Source organism: Ranitomeya variabilis, chromosome 4 (genome assembly GCF_051348905.1).
Source record: "Ranitomeya variabilis isolate aRanVar5 chromosome 4, aRanVar5.hap1, whole genome shotgun sequence".
NCBI lineage: Eukaryota > Metazoa > Chordata > Amphibia > Anura > Dendrobatidae > Ranitomeya > Ranitomeya variabilis.
The window spans coordinates 214,198,245-214,215,350 of NC_135235.1; the positions used below are offsets into that span (position 1 = coordinate 214,198,245).

General features: G+C 41.0%; 1 protein-coding gene across 1 annotated transcript; it reads left to right on the plus strand.

Moving 5' to 3' along the window:
• Positions 1 to 204: 204 nt before the first annotated feature.
• On the plus strand, positions 205 to 16,259 carry LOC143770335 (cell adhesion molecule CEACAM1-like). Its single transcript, XM_077259860.1, has 6 exons — positions 205 to 348; positions 4,328 to 4,612; positions 6,352 to 6,600; positions 7,671 to 7,967; positions 9,936 to 10,046; positions 15,897 to 16,259. The coding sequence occupies exons 1-5, from the start codon at positions 297 to 299 to the stop codon at positions 10,043 to 10,045; spliced, it is 993 nt and encodes a 330-aa protein (XP_077115975.1). The 5' UTR covers positions 205 to 296; the 3' UTR covers position 10,046; positions 15,897 to 16,259.
• Positions 16,260 to 17,106: the final 847 nt, after the last annotated feature.

Below are 17,106 nucleotides of genomic sequence, written 5' to 3' on the forward strand. Positions count from 1 at the left end.
ACAATTGAGTCAGATAAATTCACTTGGAAAATAATTTACTTGCATAAATTAAAATATTTTTAATGACAGCAAAATGGCATGTGATTCCAATGACATCACGATTGGTCAACTTGTGTGATAAGCAGCTTCTCATAGATACTGTATTAGTAAGTTGCAATAGTGAGAACCTTATCACAGGAAAAAGTGAATGCAGCCAGGCTGTCGAGTTAATTATTAAACATTTAACAAGTAGTTGCCATATAAAACCATGGATGCTGTGAAGCTTCTTACACTAGAACATAATTTTCCAACCAAAGATGAGTCTCAATCAAGTTTGTACCTTCTTGACTTTATTTTTTGCTACTTTAGGTAAGTAAGAATCTTCTACATATTACTTTAAGAGATCAATTTGTTTCTTACAATCTTCTGTGGATTAACCAAAAGAAGCACCATTCTCTATCAATTAGGATGACTAATTTTTCATAGACGTTGGTAGTCGAAAGTGGTCTACTATAGGTGGTCAATATGTAGGGTCTAATGTTGAAATTGATATTGATCAAATAATCTAATTTTATAGTCTGATCTTCACTTTCAAAAAGGTCACTTTTTTTCTCATGTAGTTTTTAGAGAGAACCTTTCTAAAGGAACATGTTTTTCAGAAGACCACCATCCATCTAGGTTGGATTTTCCAGCTATCCAAGCAATAATTGGCCAAGTTGGGTTTTTGGCTGATCCTCTGTTTTTTTCCATTCCAATGCTGACCATGTATTTGATATTAGGGCATCAAAGGTAATAGGTTTTTGCCATACAACCATTCAGCTAACAGCTATGTATAGTCTTACCATCAGGGATACAATGGTGCTAGTTGACCAGTGGTCTTCAGAAAAGTCTCAACTTTACATGAAATGTGTTTTCAGTAGATGTAATAACTAGTGTTGAGCGATACCGTCCGATACTTGAAAGTATCGGTATCGGAAAGTATCGGCCGATACCGGCAAAGTATCGGATCCAATCCGATACCGATACCCGATACCAATACAAGTCAATGGACTCAAGTATCGGACGGTATTCCTGATGGTTCCCAGGGTCTGAAGGAGAGGAAACTCTCCTTCAGGCCCTGGGATCCATATTAATGTGTAAAAGAAAGAATTAAAATAAAAAATATTGCTATACTCACCTCTCCGACGCAGCCTGGACCTCACCGAGGGAACCGGCAGCATTGTTTGCTTAAAATTCGTGCGTTTACTTCCTTACGTGAAGTCCCGGCTTGTGATTGGTCGCGTCGCCCATGTGACCGCGACGCGACCAATCACAAGCCAGAACGTAATTTTAAAATCCTGAAGGACCTAAAATTACGTCACGGCTTGCTGTGATTGGTCGCGTCGCGGCCACATGGGCGGCACGCGACCAATCACAAGCCGGGACTTCACGTAAGGAAGTAAACGCGCAAATTTTAAGCAAACAACGCTGCCGGTTCCCTCGCTGAGGTCCAGGCTGCGTCGGAGAGGTGAGTATAGCAATATTTTTTATTTTAATTCTCTCTTTTACACATTTTTACATTAATGTTGTTTCGATACCGATACCCGATACCACAAAAGTATCGGATCTCGGTATCGGAATTCCGATACCCGCAAGTATCGGCCGATACCCGATACTTGCGGTATCGGAATGCTCAACACTAGTAATAACTTCTGCTTCTAAACTTCCTAGTAATTTTAAAGGGGTTTTCCAACTTTGGCATATCTAAGGCCAGCTTGTTCTACCACTTCTGTAACTCAGTGGAGAAAGGAGAACATTCACAACCACCCTACCATGGACACATCACTATGTGGGCCACCTGGGACCATCATTTTCCAATAGGTGCAGTCCTATTCGAAATGTTGAGACACTGGGACTTATAGAAAAACTCTGCCTAAGTTAGGAAAATCCCTTTCGGCTGTCTTGGGTACGTTTTATGAGAAGACAAACAATTTACCCAGTTTTATGGCCTACAATTCACTGCTGCTGATGGAACTGCACTCTGTCCTCTCAAAGCAGCAAAGCACAGAAAGCCATCTGCTTCCTTCAATTTATACTGTATTTGCAGAAGATAAAGCAAATTGCCTTTAAAAATATTCAGGACACTGTGTCCAAAGGACAATTAAAGGGACCTAATTAGTTTTTTGTCATTCTGCCAAAAATACTTTTTTAATCTTTTTCTATCAACCAACTGATTAGCCATTTAAGAGCATTTACCAGAAAAGGTTTGGAACGATGTATCCTACTTTTAAATATTTATCTAATAAAAAGAAAACAACAAAGCACCATTGCACCAATGCAGGTGCAAACTTCCAGATCTGCAGGTAATCAGATCCCAAAATGCAATTAGGAAACTTAGGGGCAGCACATCCGTCAATAAAGCTTAGAAAGATATTTGTTCCATGGCCAAGGTATGCGACACATCAGCTCTAACATTGAGCCAAAAGTTGCATTCCTTCAGCATCGAAAAAATATCTATCTCAGTTTTGTTTCTTTTTGTCTGTCTTTCTTTTTCTGTCTCTCTTTTTCTTTCTTTCTTTCTTTCTTTCTTTCTTTCTTTATTTCTTTCTTTCTTTCTCTCTTTCTTCATCTCTTTCTCTCTTACTTTGCTCCTTCTTTCCTTCCTTCATTCTCCTTTCCTCCTTCTTTCTTTAACTTCTTTACTTCCTTTCTTCTTCTCTCTTTCTTCCTTCAGTCCTCCCTTCCTTCCTCCCTCCCTCCGTCCCTCTTTCCCTCACTTCTTCCCTCCTTCCCTCCCTCCCTCTTTATCTTCTTTCCTTCCTATCTTTCTTTCTTTTTTCCTCCCTTACTTCTGTCCATCCTCACTTCCATCCTTCTATTCTTCCTTCCTTTCTCCCTCCCTACTTCTTTCTTTCTTCCTATCTTACGCCTTTTCATCTTTTTGCAGATTTCTGTTTGAGATGTTCCCACTTTGCATATCTTACACTCTATATCACTTAAATTTTCACAGAGCATGTGCAACCATATACAGTATAATTAAAGAGAACCTGTCAGCAGGATTTTGCTAAGTAATAGAGGCATTGTCAGATTGGTGCCGTTATACTGATTAAAATGATACCTGGGGTGAAGAAATCTGTCTTGTGGTTCTTGTGTAATCGGTGTTAGAAGATTTCAGTTAATGAGATGCCCGTGCTTTGGGGCAGGACTGTAGGCAGAGTCTTATCTTCCTGCTCTAAGCCAGAGAAACCAAGGCGAGACCTGTCCACAGGACGCGTGCAAAACACAAACATGTTCCTCATCATAGAGAGAGACACAGAGAGAGAGAAAGAAAGAGACAGAGAGACACAGACAGAGACACACAGACAGAGACACACAGATAAATACACAGACAGAGGCAAGCAGACAGTGAGAGAAACAAAGGGAGAGACAGACTGAGGCAGACACAGAGACAGACAGAGCAAAACAGACAGAAAGAGATCCTCTGGTGGGGTCACTGACATACTCTGTGCTGCTGAGGCAGGGTCTCTGGAACGGGCTATGTACATATGAGTGGTTGATGTATAAGATAGAGAGAGTCTGTCTGTATCTCTCTCTGCCTCTCTCTTTGTCTGTTCGTATGATGAGGAACATGCTGGTGCTTTGGGGTGGCCTGTGGGCAGGCCTTTTCTTGGTGTTCTGACCTAGAGCATTAAGAAAAGGCCCGGCTCAAAGAACAAGCATATCATTAAATGAAAACTTCACACAAACATTACACAAGAACCACAAAACTGATTGTTTTCAACAGTGATATTTTAATTAGTGTAACGACGACAACCTAACACTGTCTGTAGTTTACTTAGCAAAATCCTGCTGACAGGTTCACTTTAAGTGGTTACTGCCTGTCAATGCTTCCCAGACTTGTATTAAAGTAGTTTTTCAGATATATAAAAAGGTCTTCAGATGTGTTTAAAATAGAAATATATTCAACATACTAATATACTTGAATTAAGAAAGGGGTCCTGATCTCAAGATTTTAGGCTCGGTGTCGGGTCCTTGCAGCTCCATTTCTGGCTTGGAATCTTGTGTCGGCTCATGATCATGGATGTGAGTAAAACCCACTTCACACAGCGCTCTTCTCCTATCTCAATGGTCATGTGCTGGCACTGGAAAATTTGTCCTGTGTAGAACCCAAACTGCTGGGATCCAGGACCATCGCTGATGTGTAGACGACCACTTTATGACCCCCTATCTGTATAAGACGACTGTAGAAGTTAACCGGACACTTTAGAATGATTGATATCAGGAAACGGGGATAAAAGTGTAATACGTCTGTGATGCCGACTCTGTGCTAAGTTTATGACTGTTTTCTGTTTTTGGTTCCTTTATCAAGCCTCAAGCACTGCAGTAAATCTGACCAGTAACTCCACAGGATTGCTCTGGGATGGAGAAGATTCTGTCTCTCTTCAATGCACAACTCTTATAAATGACACTTTGATTTGGGAACTGAATGGAGAAGCTCTGCCCCATGATCGTCGATACACCATCACCGAAGAGAGTTCGGGACTAATCTCTAATCTCATCATCAGCCCTGTCTCCAGAAATGACACTGGATCATTTACCTGTGCAACCTCCAACACCAGTGAGACCAGCAATGCTCTCAACCTCGCCTTAGCCTGTAAGTGCTATTGTGTGTAATGTGGACCCATAACACCCAGTGAATGTATTAAACTCATTGTATATGTTCATAACCATTATACCATGTGTACACTGGGGTCATCTGTAGTCACAGGACTCACCAATATTTCATTATCATGTAGAATCCTCCTCCCATCTGAGCACATGACACTGAGCATGCTCGCTACACTCATATACATAGAGACTTCTGCACATGGCACAGAGCATGCTCACTATACTCATACACAGAGACTTCTGCACATGGCACAGAGCATGCTCACTACATTCCAGCACAGTGACTTCTGCACATGACTCAGGGCATGCTCACTATGCTCCTGCACAATGACTTCTCCATATGACACAGAGCATGCTCACTACACTCCAGCACAGTGACTTCTGCCCATGACACAGAGCATGCTCACTACTCTGCAGCACAGTGACTTCTCCACATGACACAAATCATGCTCACACTGCTCCTGCACAGAGACTTCTGCACATGACACAGAGCATGCTCACTACTCTCCTGCACAGTGAATTATCCATATGACACAGAGCATGCTCACTACTCTTCAGCACAGAGACTTCTGCATATGACATAGAGCATGCTCACTACTCTCCTGCACAGTGAATTATCCATATGACACAGAGCATACTCATTACACTCCTGCACAGAGACTTCTCCATATGACACAGTGCATACTCAATAATGTCCTGCACAGAGACTTGTGCATATGACATAGAGCATGCTCACTACTCTCCAGCACAGTGACTTCTCCACATGACACAGATCATGCTCACTATGCTCCTGCACAGAGACTTCTGCCCATGACACAGAGCATGCTCACTACACTCCAGCACAGTGACTTCTCCATATGACACAGTGCATACTCAATACCCTCCTGCACAGTGATTTCTGCCCATGACACAGAGCATGCTCACTATACTCCAGCACAGTGACTTCTCCATATGACACAGGGCATACTCAATAACCTCCTGCACAGAGACTTCTGCATATGACACAGAGCATGCTCACTACTCTCCAGCACAGTGATTTCTCCACATGACACAGATCATGCCCACTATGCTCCTGCACAGAGACTTCTGCACATGACACAGAGCATGCTCACTACTCTCCTACACAGTGACTTTTCCATATTACACAGGACATACTCAATACCCTCCTGCACAGTGACTTCTGCCCATGACACAGAGCATGCTCACTATACTCCAGCACAGTGACTTCTCCATATGACACAGTGCATACTCAATAACCTCATGCACAGAGACTTCTGCATATGACACAGAGCATGCTCACTACTCTCCTACACAGTGACTTTTCCATATTACACAGGACATACTCAATACCCTCCTGCACAGTGACTTCTGCCCATGACACAGAGCATGCTCACTATACTCCAAGCACAGTGACTTCTCCATATGACACAGTGCATACTCAATAACCTCATGCACAGAGACTTCTGCATGTGACACAGAGCATGCTCACTACTCTCCTGCACAATGAATTATCCATATGACACAGGTCATATTCACTACATTCCTGCACAGTGACTTCTCCATATTACACAGGGAATAACCAATATCCTCCTGCAAAGTGACTTCTGCACATGACTGAGAGCATGCTCACTATGCTTCTACAGAAATTAATTGATTGTTACAAAATTTCAAAACAATAGAACCTAATATTGCAATTTACTATTGAAAGATCTTGTCATCTTGCAGGGTCTCCGGATAATTTAGATATTGCCTGCAGTATCCAGTCTGATAAAAGTGCTTCATCTATCCAGTTATCTTGCTCCTGGGGGGGTGGCGAACCAGCAGCTGAAGTGACCATGATCTTTAATAATACTGAAAAAACAGCAAACAACACATATATGAGGGTTGTGCACCCAACAGGAGATGGCAACCCAATTACTCTACACTGTAAAGGTGTCCACGTCAGAGCAAACTCCAGCTGTAATGTTACTGTTGGTAAGTTTCCTATAGATATGGGAGAAACTTTCTGATAGTTCTCTCTAAAGGTATGTTCACATGGAGTTTTTTTAGGCATTCAGAAACCACAAGTTTTCAGGTGGAAACCACCTCAAGGACACACTTTTTTAGAAACATTTTCTAAGGGTTTTTAATTTCCTGAAGCAGTTTTGAAGATCTGTGGAAGAGTTTTTTTCCTGACGTGTTTTTTGCAGCCTTTTGATTGGACAGTTCATAGTTTGAAGGGTTCCCTTCAGTATCCACTTTAAAGGAGGAAAATGTACTTTCTTTTTTTCCACCATGCATTTTTCAAAACTTATTTAGGAAACAAGCTCAAAAAACTCCTCCAAAAATTGGATTTCTCATAGCAATGAATTGGGAAAAACTTTCCAATCGATATTGGAGGTTATTTTTTTAAAGAAGATTTCAGAGATAAGCTACTAAAAAAAAGCTGCTTAAAAAAAACTCTGTGTGACCAAGGTTTAATGCCCACTCCAAGTTTCCTGAAGTCTATATTTCAGTTCTGTGTGAAGGGTAGCACTCTACTAATGGGGGATACTTTACTTTTCTGGAGGTTTGTGCAATCCTTTCCTTGGGCTACTTCATATTTCATTTTCATATGTCTGATACCAAAGGATAGTGCTTACTTTATAGCAACATTAAAGGAGCTGCAGTGGTGGGAACAATAAGGGAGCTGCAGTGGCTGCAACATTAGAGATGCTGCAGTGACTGCAACATTAAAAGCACTGCAGTGGCTGCAACATTAAAGGTGCTGCGGTGGCTGCAAAATTAACATCTCTGCAGTGGCTGCAACATTAAAGGCACTGCAGTGATTTCAATATTAAAAGAGCTACAGTGGCTGCAACATTAAAAGCTGCAGTGGCTGCAACTTTAAAGGAGCTGCAGTGACTGAACATTAAAGGAGCTACAGTGGCTGCAACATTAAAGAAGCTGCAGTGGCTGCAACATAGAAGGAGCTGCAGTTTCTTTTTTATGGTACATCAGCTTGGATTTATAGTTATAGAAGGGTACTATAGTCACTTAATGCACTTACCTTTTTTTTTCAACAGAACGACCACAGTCTACAGATAACAAAAACGATACTACGACCTCAGTGAAGCATGGAGAGTCCACAGTCCTGACCCTTAATCTGCAAGCCGGATTATATGCTCAGTTTGCATGGTTCCATCATAATCCAAAACCTGCCCCTCTCACAACGGAAGGAAAATACAAAATCGAGTCTGACGGGTCTAATTCCAGACTTCATATCTCTGAAGTGACTTCTAAAGAGAAAGGGACATATGAGTGTGTCGCTACGACTCCTATAGGAAGTACAAGCTTCATGTTTAAACTTGATGTGGAACAAGGTGAGATATTATCAATTTTTCCACTGCAACCAGATTTATACTACTCTCATCATGGCAGAACTGCATATGAAAAAATAACAGTAGTACATACCATTTGATTGCTCTGATGACGCATTTAATGGGTTGGAAAACCCCTTTTGTGCATGGGGGAAACTTTGCCGCTGATAGCCTTGCTCTCATTTTTTTGTTGGCTCCACCGGTGGCGGCTTTCACTCAAATACTTAAACTTTGTTGGGACAGTAAAATGCTGCTTTCTTCAAAGCAAAAACAGGAAAAAACAGAAAGAACGAGGCATAAACCCGATGTGTGTACTTACCCTTAAGCGAAATGCTAAGTTTTTGGAGCAGAAACTGGTCAGAAACTCAACGTTTTTGAGAAGTTTTGAGATAAGGCGGAAGTTTCTGCTTAGTTTTTGCTCCAAAAACTTCTAAAAAAAACTCAGTGTGAACATAACCATACTCTTTGATCGGTCCATAAGGAATCATGATCACAACTTATTCCTTAAAGAGAACATTAAAGGACTCCATGGCTGTCTGACCAAATTTCCTGGTGATAAATACACTGATTAATATGGGTAATACGGGTATATAGATATACGCCAGTACATTATACTAAAAGGGTGCAAATCAAGAAAAAAAAAGTCAGAACAAAATAAATTAAAAAAAGCTAAATAAATTATACATAGATACTATCTACAAGTAAATTATAGTGAAAACCTGCAAATCAAGTTAAAAAATAATAATTCAGAAATGAAATTGGTAAAAGAAATAACAAAAATGAATAGATATTACTATATTTCAGTGATATGCAAATTGCCTCTTCTGAGAAAAAGAGGACTTAACTCTATAGCGCCACCTTTTGGAAGTAGCGATCCTACAAGTCACAATCAACCCTTTAACGAGTCATGCAATATGACTTAGGATAAAAGCCAAATCAGTATCTCAATTCGCAGACACGGTGTTTCGTATATTTAATTTCCCAGAGGAGCATTGCACGGCGAATAAGCCTCCTTACCTTGATAAGCCAGCTGGTATGTCACTCTCCACAAGGAGAAACCTTACCCCTTAGACCTCAGTCCAGAGCCTCTCACCTAGCCAAATCAGTTCTCATGCTTCGCACTGACGAGGGCCAACAGCCCGAAACACCGTGTCTGCGAATTGAGATACTGATTTGGCTTTTATCCTAAGTCATATTGCACGACTCGTTAAAGGGTTGATTGTGACTTGTAGGATCGCTACTTCCAACAGGTGGTGCTATAGAGTTAAGTCCTCTTTTTCTCAGAAGAGGCAATTTGCATATTTAATTTCCCAGAAGAGCATTGCACGGCGAATAAGCCTCCTTACCTTGACACTCTCCATAAGGAGAAACGTTACCCCTTATATTTCAGTGACAAAATCAAAATAAAAAAAATATAGAAAGATTTTAAAAAAAAATCAGTACCATAAAGTCCCCCATATATATTGGAAAATTGGAAACCTAACACTGTTATTATCTGTTGCGGGAGACTTGGGAGGCCTCGAAATACATTAGACTGTCAGTTCATATTATTGGTGTTACTGGCTTTATTCAAGTGTGTACAAGGGCCTTAAAAATTTCCAACACAAATGTGCATTTCATTACAATTAGTATTTTGTACCGTGAAGACCATAAAGAGAGATACAATAAATTGTTATCATCATTTATGATAATCAATTGAGGTTGCAAAATCAGATTAGATTTTTCTTCAACTTTTTTAGCCAAAATTTAAAAAATTATTATATCTCACAAGGTAATGTTTTTATATCCAAAGTGGTATTGACGCAGACAACGACGCATTTTGCAAATAAATATAATAGTTATAAATATAAAGATATATAATACATTTTTCTGGTCATCAGAGCCAAAATTCAGATTTCAATGAGAAGAGACCAAGTTTTGACAATTTGGTATCCCATAATATTGCTAATGTGTTTTATTTTTGTGCATTAGCTGCAGATTCTGGACTCAGTGGTGGTGCGATAGCTGGAATCGTGATCGGAGTGTTGGCCGGAGTCGCCCTCATTGGAGTCGCTGTGTTTTTTATCTTAAAGAAAAAGTAGAGTAAGTTGAGCATCAATTCGAGAGGCCATTGCCATGTCCATTGGGGTTGTCACCTTCAACCTTCCTCCATCAGATGTGAAGACTTATGTCACTACCCTGTCTCTTACTGTTCTGCCCGATATGGTGACTGTAAGCCTGTCTAGGTGAGGTGGATCACCTAAGCCAGGTATGGGACGGCACACGGGTCACGGGTGTCAGTACAGAAGGTAGTTGAGGCATACGGGAAATGCAGACAGTTAGTGGAAGTCCTGGAAACCGCAGAGAAGTAGCAGAGGTCCTGGAGACCACACACAGGTATTAGAGGTCCTGATGACTGCAGAAAGGTAACAGAAGTCCTGGAGACCACAGACAGATAGAAGAGGTCCTTGAGACTACAGACGGGTAGCAAAGGTTCTGGAGACTGCAGTCGGGTAGCAAAGGTCCTGGTGACTGCAGGCTAGAAGCACAGGTTCTGGAGACTGCAGAGGGGTAGCAGAGGTCCAGGAGACTGCAGGCAGGAAGCAGAGATCATGGAGACCACAGACGGGTAGCAGAGGACCTGGAGACCACAGACAGGTAGCAGAAGTCTTGGAGACCACAGACAGGTAACAGAGGTCCTGGAGACGACAGACGGGTAGCAGAGGTCCTAGAGACCGTAGACAGGTTTCAGAGGTCCTGCAGATTGCAGATGGTAAGCAAAGGTCCTGAAGACCGCTAGAAAATAGCAGAGGTCCTAGAGACAGTTACTGAGCAAGTCATGGTGCACAATCAAGCTGAAACTCTTAAAACCTAGACACGTGTGTTTTTTGGGAGACCTGATATAGGCCCAGGTAGAGCTTCACAATCATCACATGGGTGTACACCAGGCTACTTGCAAAGCATGATGTGGTGCAGCACAAGGGAGTTTAGCGGACCAGGGTGAAGGGAGCAGAGCCCGGCCCCGGTAAAAGTGGGAAACAGTGAAGTTGTGCCATTCCATTCTTAGATGATGAAAATAGTTTGTCCAGAGAGGAAGAGAACTAGAACTCTATTGCCACCTATGAAATGTAGTAATCCTTGACCCTTTAAGGAGCTTTGCTACTAGGCACTCTATTTTCAGAAACGTGTTTCGGAGTTTTTGCCCCTCATTAGTACAAAGCAGGAAACCAGATTTGACAATCTATAAGGAGCTCTTGGAATGGCTCCATGATTTCTATAAATGTCCAGAATATACAATGACACAAAAACTTGGCAGCGGGAGTCGTAGAGGGAGTGTAAGAGAACATCTTGGAATGTAACAGGTGATTTCCCTTGACATTTCACGTTGCAAACAGAAATCCTCTCTGCTCTTATGAATCAGCTTTATCCCCAGATTAAGGTTTATATACAAAGAACAAATATTACAGAATCTTAATCCAGTAGACAGGTGACTAAGAAATATGTATCATGTCTTGTTCTTAAAGGGGAAATCCATTTTTTTGTTTTTTCAGATGTCATTAAAAAGTATCCTTAACCCACTCAATTCTCAGGTTTAGCAACCCTGGTGCTGGGTAATACCCAGGAGTGAATAGCGATTTCTGTTGCACCAATTTTCATATTTTTCGATATTGGAATTACTAGAATTTTTTCAGAAGTCTTCCAAATTTTAGAAATTTTCATACACTACTAAAGGGGTTTGTCTAATATTCTGTATGTTGTCACCTCTTATTTCTCTGAAATACATGCATGAGGGTTAGAGCGAACCTGTTACATCAAAAATAGTGTTCGATGTTCTAGCGCAGGAGGAACTGAAAAGATTGATATAAAGGTTTGTCAAAAATATTTTGTACAATGTGTTAATTATCAAATTATACCCATGCTATTTCTTTACTTAAGGGTCCTATGGGCGGTCCAAATCAATGATTGATAGTCCTCCTTTACGACAGCATTTATTGCTGTCAATCACTAAGTAGGACCGCCCACTGGACTTTTAAGCATAAAGACTGGTAAAATAAGACATTATGCTGAATATTTCCCATAAACCTATATATTAACCAGCTGGACTCCTCCTTGTGATATTATCACTTCTCGCGGACAAGCCATGAGTCAGGGTAGTCAAGGAGTGTGAGGTCAAGAGCCAGAAGGCTACGACATAAACAGAGGGAAGAGACAAAGGTGTAGTCAGGTAACAGTCCGAGGTCAGAGCACCAGGAGGAAAACGGATCAGAGCAAAGGGGTTAGACAAAATGGATGGTCAGAAGGAGATCCAAGATCAGGTAGCAAAAAGATCCACAAGTTACAAAGAGCTGAATATACGTCTGGCAGAGATCTGGGACAGAAAGCCCAGATAAGAAGCTGGGCAATCACCTGGGACAGGGAACACCTGAAGGCAGCCCCGCACCTCCCAGTCTCAGAATGGATGGCTTAGCTGTCAATCAAAACAAAGACAGTTCAGCGCGTCCCTGCACCGGATTGGACAACTAAGCTGTCATTCAAAGTACTGTCAGCCCCGCACATCCCTGCACATCTGGTGATTGGATGGCTGAGCTGTCAGTAAGTACATCCCAGACACACTGATTGGTTGAATCATGACAGTCCTGTTTTATACTAAGTAGGACCGCCCACTGGACTCCTAAGCATAAAAACTAGTCTAATTACAAATTATATTGAATAAATTCCTATAAACCTATATATAAATCTACTGCTCCTCCAGTATTATACTATAACAATATAAGTAATTCCATTTAAAGGAATTGTCCACATTAGAGGACATTTATTTTTATTAAACGCACATATTTTTACATGAAAAATGTTGCACCATTTGCCTTCTACAGCTTCTGTGCTACATTGCCTATTGCAATCTGAATAGTGAGTTAACTGAGAATCGTCAGTGAGCTCATTTTGATGGTATTACAGAGAATCTATTACTATTTTATATCTTTTTCATCTTCTCTCAACTGATTTGTGACTACAGATACATCAAGGGGTAAAGCAAGGAAAGCAAAACCTGTAAAAGCCCCAAAATTAAATGAAACCCAATTGAAAAAAATATTTTTCTTTCTCCCAAATACACTCCCAATGATGTTAGTGGCCAATCAGTGGTTTTGGCAGCCTTGTGCTTCCATCCTGACAAGCGCTTGTCCTGAGGACACCACCCCTTTAAACACTATACAAATGCCATCATACAATAGAGCTTCCATGACTTTTCACGTTGCAAATGGAAAATCTCAATGTGTTTACAAATGTTATTCATAAGCCTGAATTAAGACTGGGGTATAAAAAGCAAATATTGTAGGCGGGTAATCCCATCCTGACAGTGGTGAATAAGATCTCCGTCACAAGGATGGATTGTGTCCTTAAAGGGGAAGCGGGCACTCACTAAACCCCATAGGGACGCCCATGACGAGGCACCGCCAGCAATTAGTCTGCCTTAAGATTGCACAAGTAACTGCCAAGAGCTGAAAGAGCAGTAGACTCAAGGGGTCTTGGCACAGGGCACTTTGCTTTACCTATTAGGTCCTAATTAAATGCACGTGTTCCAGAATGTGATCAGGGAGGAGAACCTCAAAAAAAGCTCAGCAAACTATTAGGGGCTTTGAAATGTTAACACAGATGTCCATCTTCTAAACCAGTTTTATAATTATAGTCAACAGAAAACGTGGAGCCAAGTTGTAAATACATTATATTACTAATGTTGGAGTCACATCCAGAGCTGCATTCACAATTCTGCTGATTGTTAATGGAGCCAGTCAGCAAGCTTCTCTAAAGTGCTGAGCTCCTATAATACAAAGGAGGAATTACAGAAGTAGAAGGCATTGGTCTGTTATCAGTGCAGACCCCTACACAAGTGAGGGAAATATTTTACTTTTTCGGATTGCTGCATCTCAGCTCTGGAGTATAATACAGGATGTAACTCAGGATCAGTAATGTAATGTATGTACACAGTGATTGCACCAGCAGAATAGTGAGTGCAGCTCTGGGGTATAATACAGGAGGTAACTCAGGATCAGTAATGTAATGTATGTACACAGTGATTGCACCAGCAGAATAGTGAGTGCAGCTCTGGAGTATAATACAAGATGTAACTCAGGATCAGTAATGTATATACACAGTGACTGCACCAGCAGAATAGTGAGTGCAGCTCTGGAGTATAATACAGGATGTAACTCAGGATCAGTAATGTGATGTATGTACACATTGACTGCACCAGCAGAATAGTGAGTGCAGCTCTGGAGTACAATACAGGATGTAACTCAGGATCAGTAATGTAATGTATGTACACAGTGACTGCACCAGCAGAATAGTGAGTACAGCTCTGGGGTATAATACAGGATGTAACTCAGGATCAGTAATGTAATGTATGTACACAGTGACTGCACCAGCAGAATAGTGAGTGCAGCTCTGGGTTACAGGATGTAACTCAGGATCATTAATGTAATGTATGTACACAGTGACTGCTCCAGCAGAATAGTGAGTGCAGCTCTGGGGTATAATACAGGATGTAACTCAGGATCAGTAATGTAATGTATGTACACAGTGACTGCACCAGCAGAATAGTGAGTGCAGCTCTGGAGTATAATACAGGATGCAACTCAGGATCAGTAATGTAATGTATGTACACAGTGACTGCACCAGCAGAATAGTGAGTGCAGCTCTGGAGTATAATACAGGAGGCAACTCAGGATCAGTAATGTAATGAATGTTCACAGTGACTGCACCAGCAGAATAGTGAGTTCTGCTCTGGAGTATAATACAGGATGTAACTCAGGATCAGTAATGTAATGTATGTTCACAGTGACTGCACCAGCAGAATAGTGAGTTCTGCTCTGGAGTATAATACAGGATGTAACTCAGGATCAGTAATGTAATGTATGTACACAGTGATTGCACCAGCAGAATAGTGAGTGCAGCTCTGGGGTATAATACAGGATGTAACTCAGGATCAGTAATATAATGTATGTACACAGTGAATGCACCAGCAGAATAGTGAGTGCAGCTCTGGGGTATAATACAGGATGTAACTCAGGATCAGTAATGTAATGTATGTACACATTGACTGCACCAGCAGAATAGTGAGTGCAGCTCTGGGGTATAATACAGGATGTAACTCAGGATCAGTAATGTAATGTATGTACACATTGACTGCACCAGCAGAATAGTGAGTGCAGCTCTGGGGCATAATACAGGATGTAACTCAGGATCAGTAATGTAATGTATGTACACATTGACTGCACCAGCAGAATAGTGAGTGCAGCTCTGGGGTATAATACAGGATGTAACTCAGGATCAGTAATGTAATGTATGTACACATTGACTGCTCCAGCAGAATAGTGAGTGCAGCTCTGGAGTATAATACAGGATGTAACTCAGGATCAGTAATGTAAGGCATGTACACAGCGACTGCACCAGCAGAATAGTGAGTGCAGCTCTGGAGTATAATACAGGATGTAACTCAGCATCAGTAATGTAATGTATGTACACAGTGACTGCACCAGCAGAATAGTGAGTGCAGCTCTGGGGTATAATACAGGATGTAACTGAGGATCAGTAATGTAATGTATGTACACAGTGACTTCACCAGCAGAATAGTGAGTGCAGCTCTGGAGTATAATGCAGGATATAAGTGACTCAATTGATGAAGTTATGTAACTAGGGTGTGTCATGAAACGCTTATTGATTGGGCCCCCTCTGGTAATTTGGTATCTCCTATTCATTACCGGAGAGGAACTTGTGTGAATACTATCCTTTTTCATAGAAGTGGGAAAACCCCTACCATTTTATACACAAATGATAAATAGGGAAGATGATGATCCGTAATAAATTATGCATTGATTTATATTTGTACTGACTTATTTGTCTTCGTCACCCGCTCATTCACTAATTTCACTAATGTAAACTTCTCTTCACTTTCAGGACTCACCTTTAGAGAACAGGTTAATCCTCCAAATTTAATGCAGCAGTCCTGTGTTAGTAAACTTGAAGAACTATAAAAGATTTTTGACCCTAAAACATGAAGATCCTTTGAGCACCAGACACAATATTAGCCGGGATTTGACTGGTCGCACTGGTCATTATGAATGGCTTTTATTAGGTAATATTGGGGGTTATGCACCAAGCTCCTGACATATGACACTCCGAAAGGCAACGATCATGTGGATATTCTCTGTTTATCACGCATAATAGCGTCCGAGGAAGGAGCAGAATGCAGATTGGGTACATGCCACGCATTTCATTAGAAATTTATTTTGAACTAACTAATAAACATTTTTACATCAAGTTGTAATCGTAATTACACGTCTATTATCCTTTAATTTTTTCTTTTAACTTTAGTTTTTCTTTTTGCGTTTCTGAATTTTTTTTACATTTTTTTCTCAGTCACTTGTATGGAAATGAGGATTTGCTGGCAGCCAAAAATACAATTCGAAGAATACTACTTTATAGCTACTATCTATGAATCAAAGAGGTTTTCTGCTTTGGACAATCCCTACCTGTAGGAAAGGTTGGACTGGTTGGATCAATATCGATCAGCTGTAATATGGGGGGGATACCTAACAATGAGTGATTAATTTCCCTACAACACACCCAGAGGGGAAGTGAAGTATTACACTGTTTGACAAAACTTCACAGAAATGTCCAGCTTACATCAGAGTTTGTTTGATAATCATGGGCATGCACAAGCTCCTCGGGGACTTTCAGGCAACTTCAAGAACTCATGGATTTAGCCGCCCAGAATACCCAAACTTTATAGTACATTAATTAATTAAAAATTGAAACGCAGATAGATTGATGTAAATGAGATGTCATCATGCGATGCATTTTGAGCTATACTAGTTATGTCCCCACATAATATTGCAGACATGGCAATCAATAATTTTCTACAGCCGCTTAATCTGCACCATGTTTGATAACATTACCTCTAGGTTAAGCAAAAGGTTTCTCAGGACCCCTGTCCATTGGCCAAGTTGGATCATGCTACCAGATGGGATCCTTGGTGGCTCTTTTGATTATTAAGTCTCGAGTGGGATTAAAGTTGTGGTGTAACATGACGTCATGCCAAGGCTTCTAATCAGAAGGGTCACCGGGGATTTTGCTAGGTAGGAAGAGAATGACAGACTTATGGTCC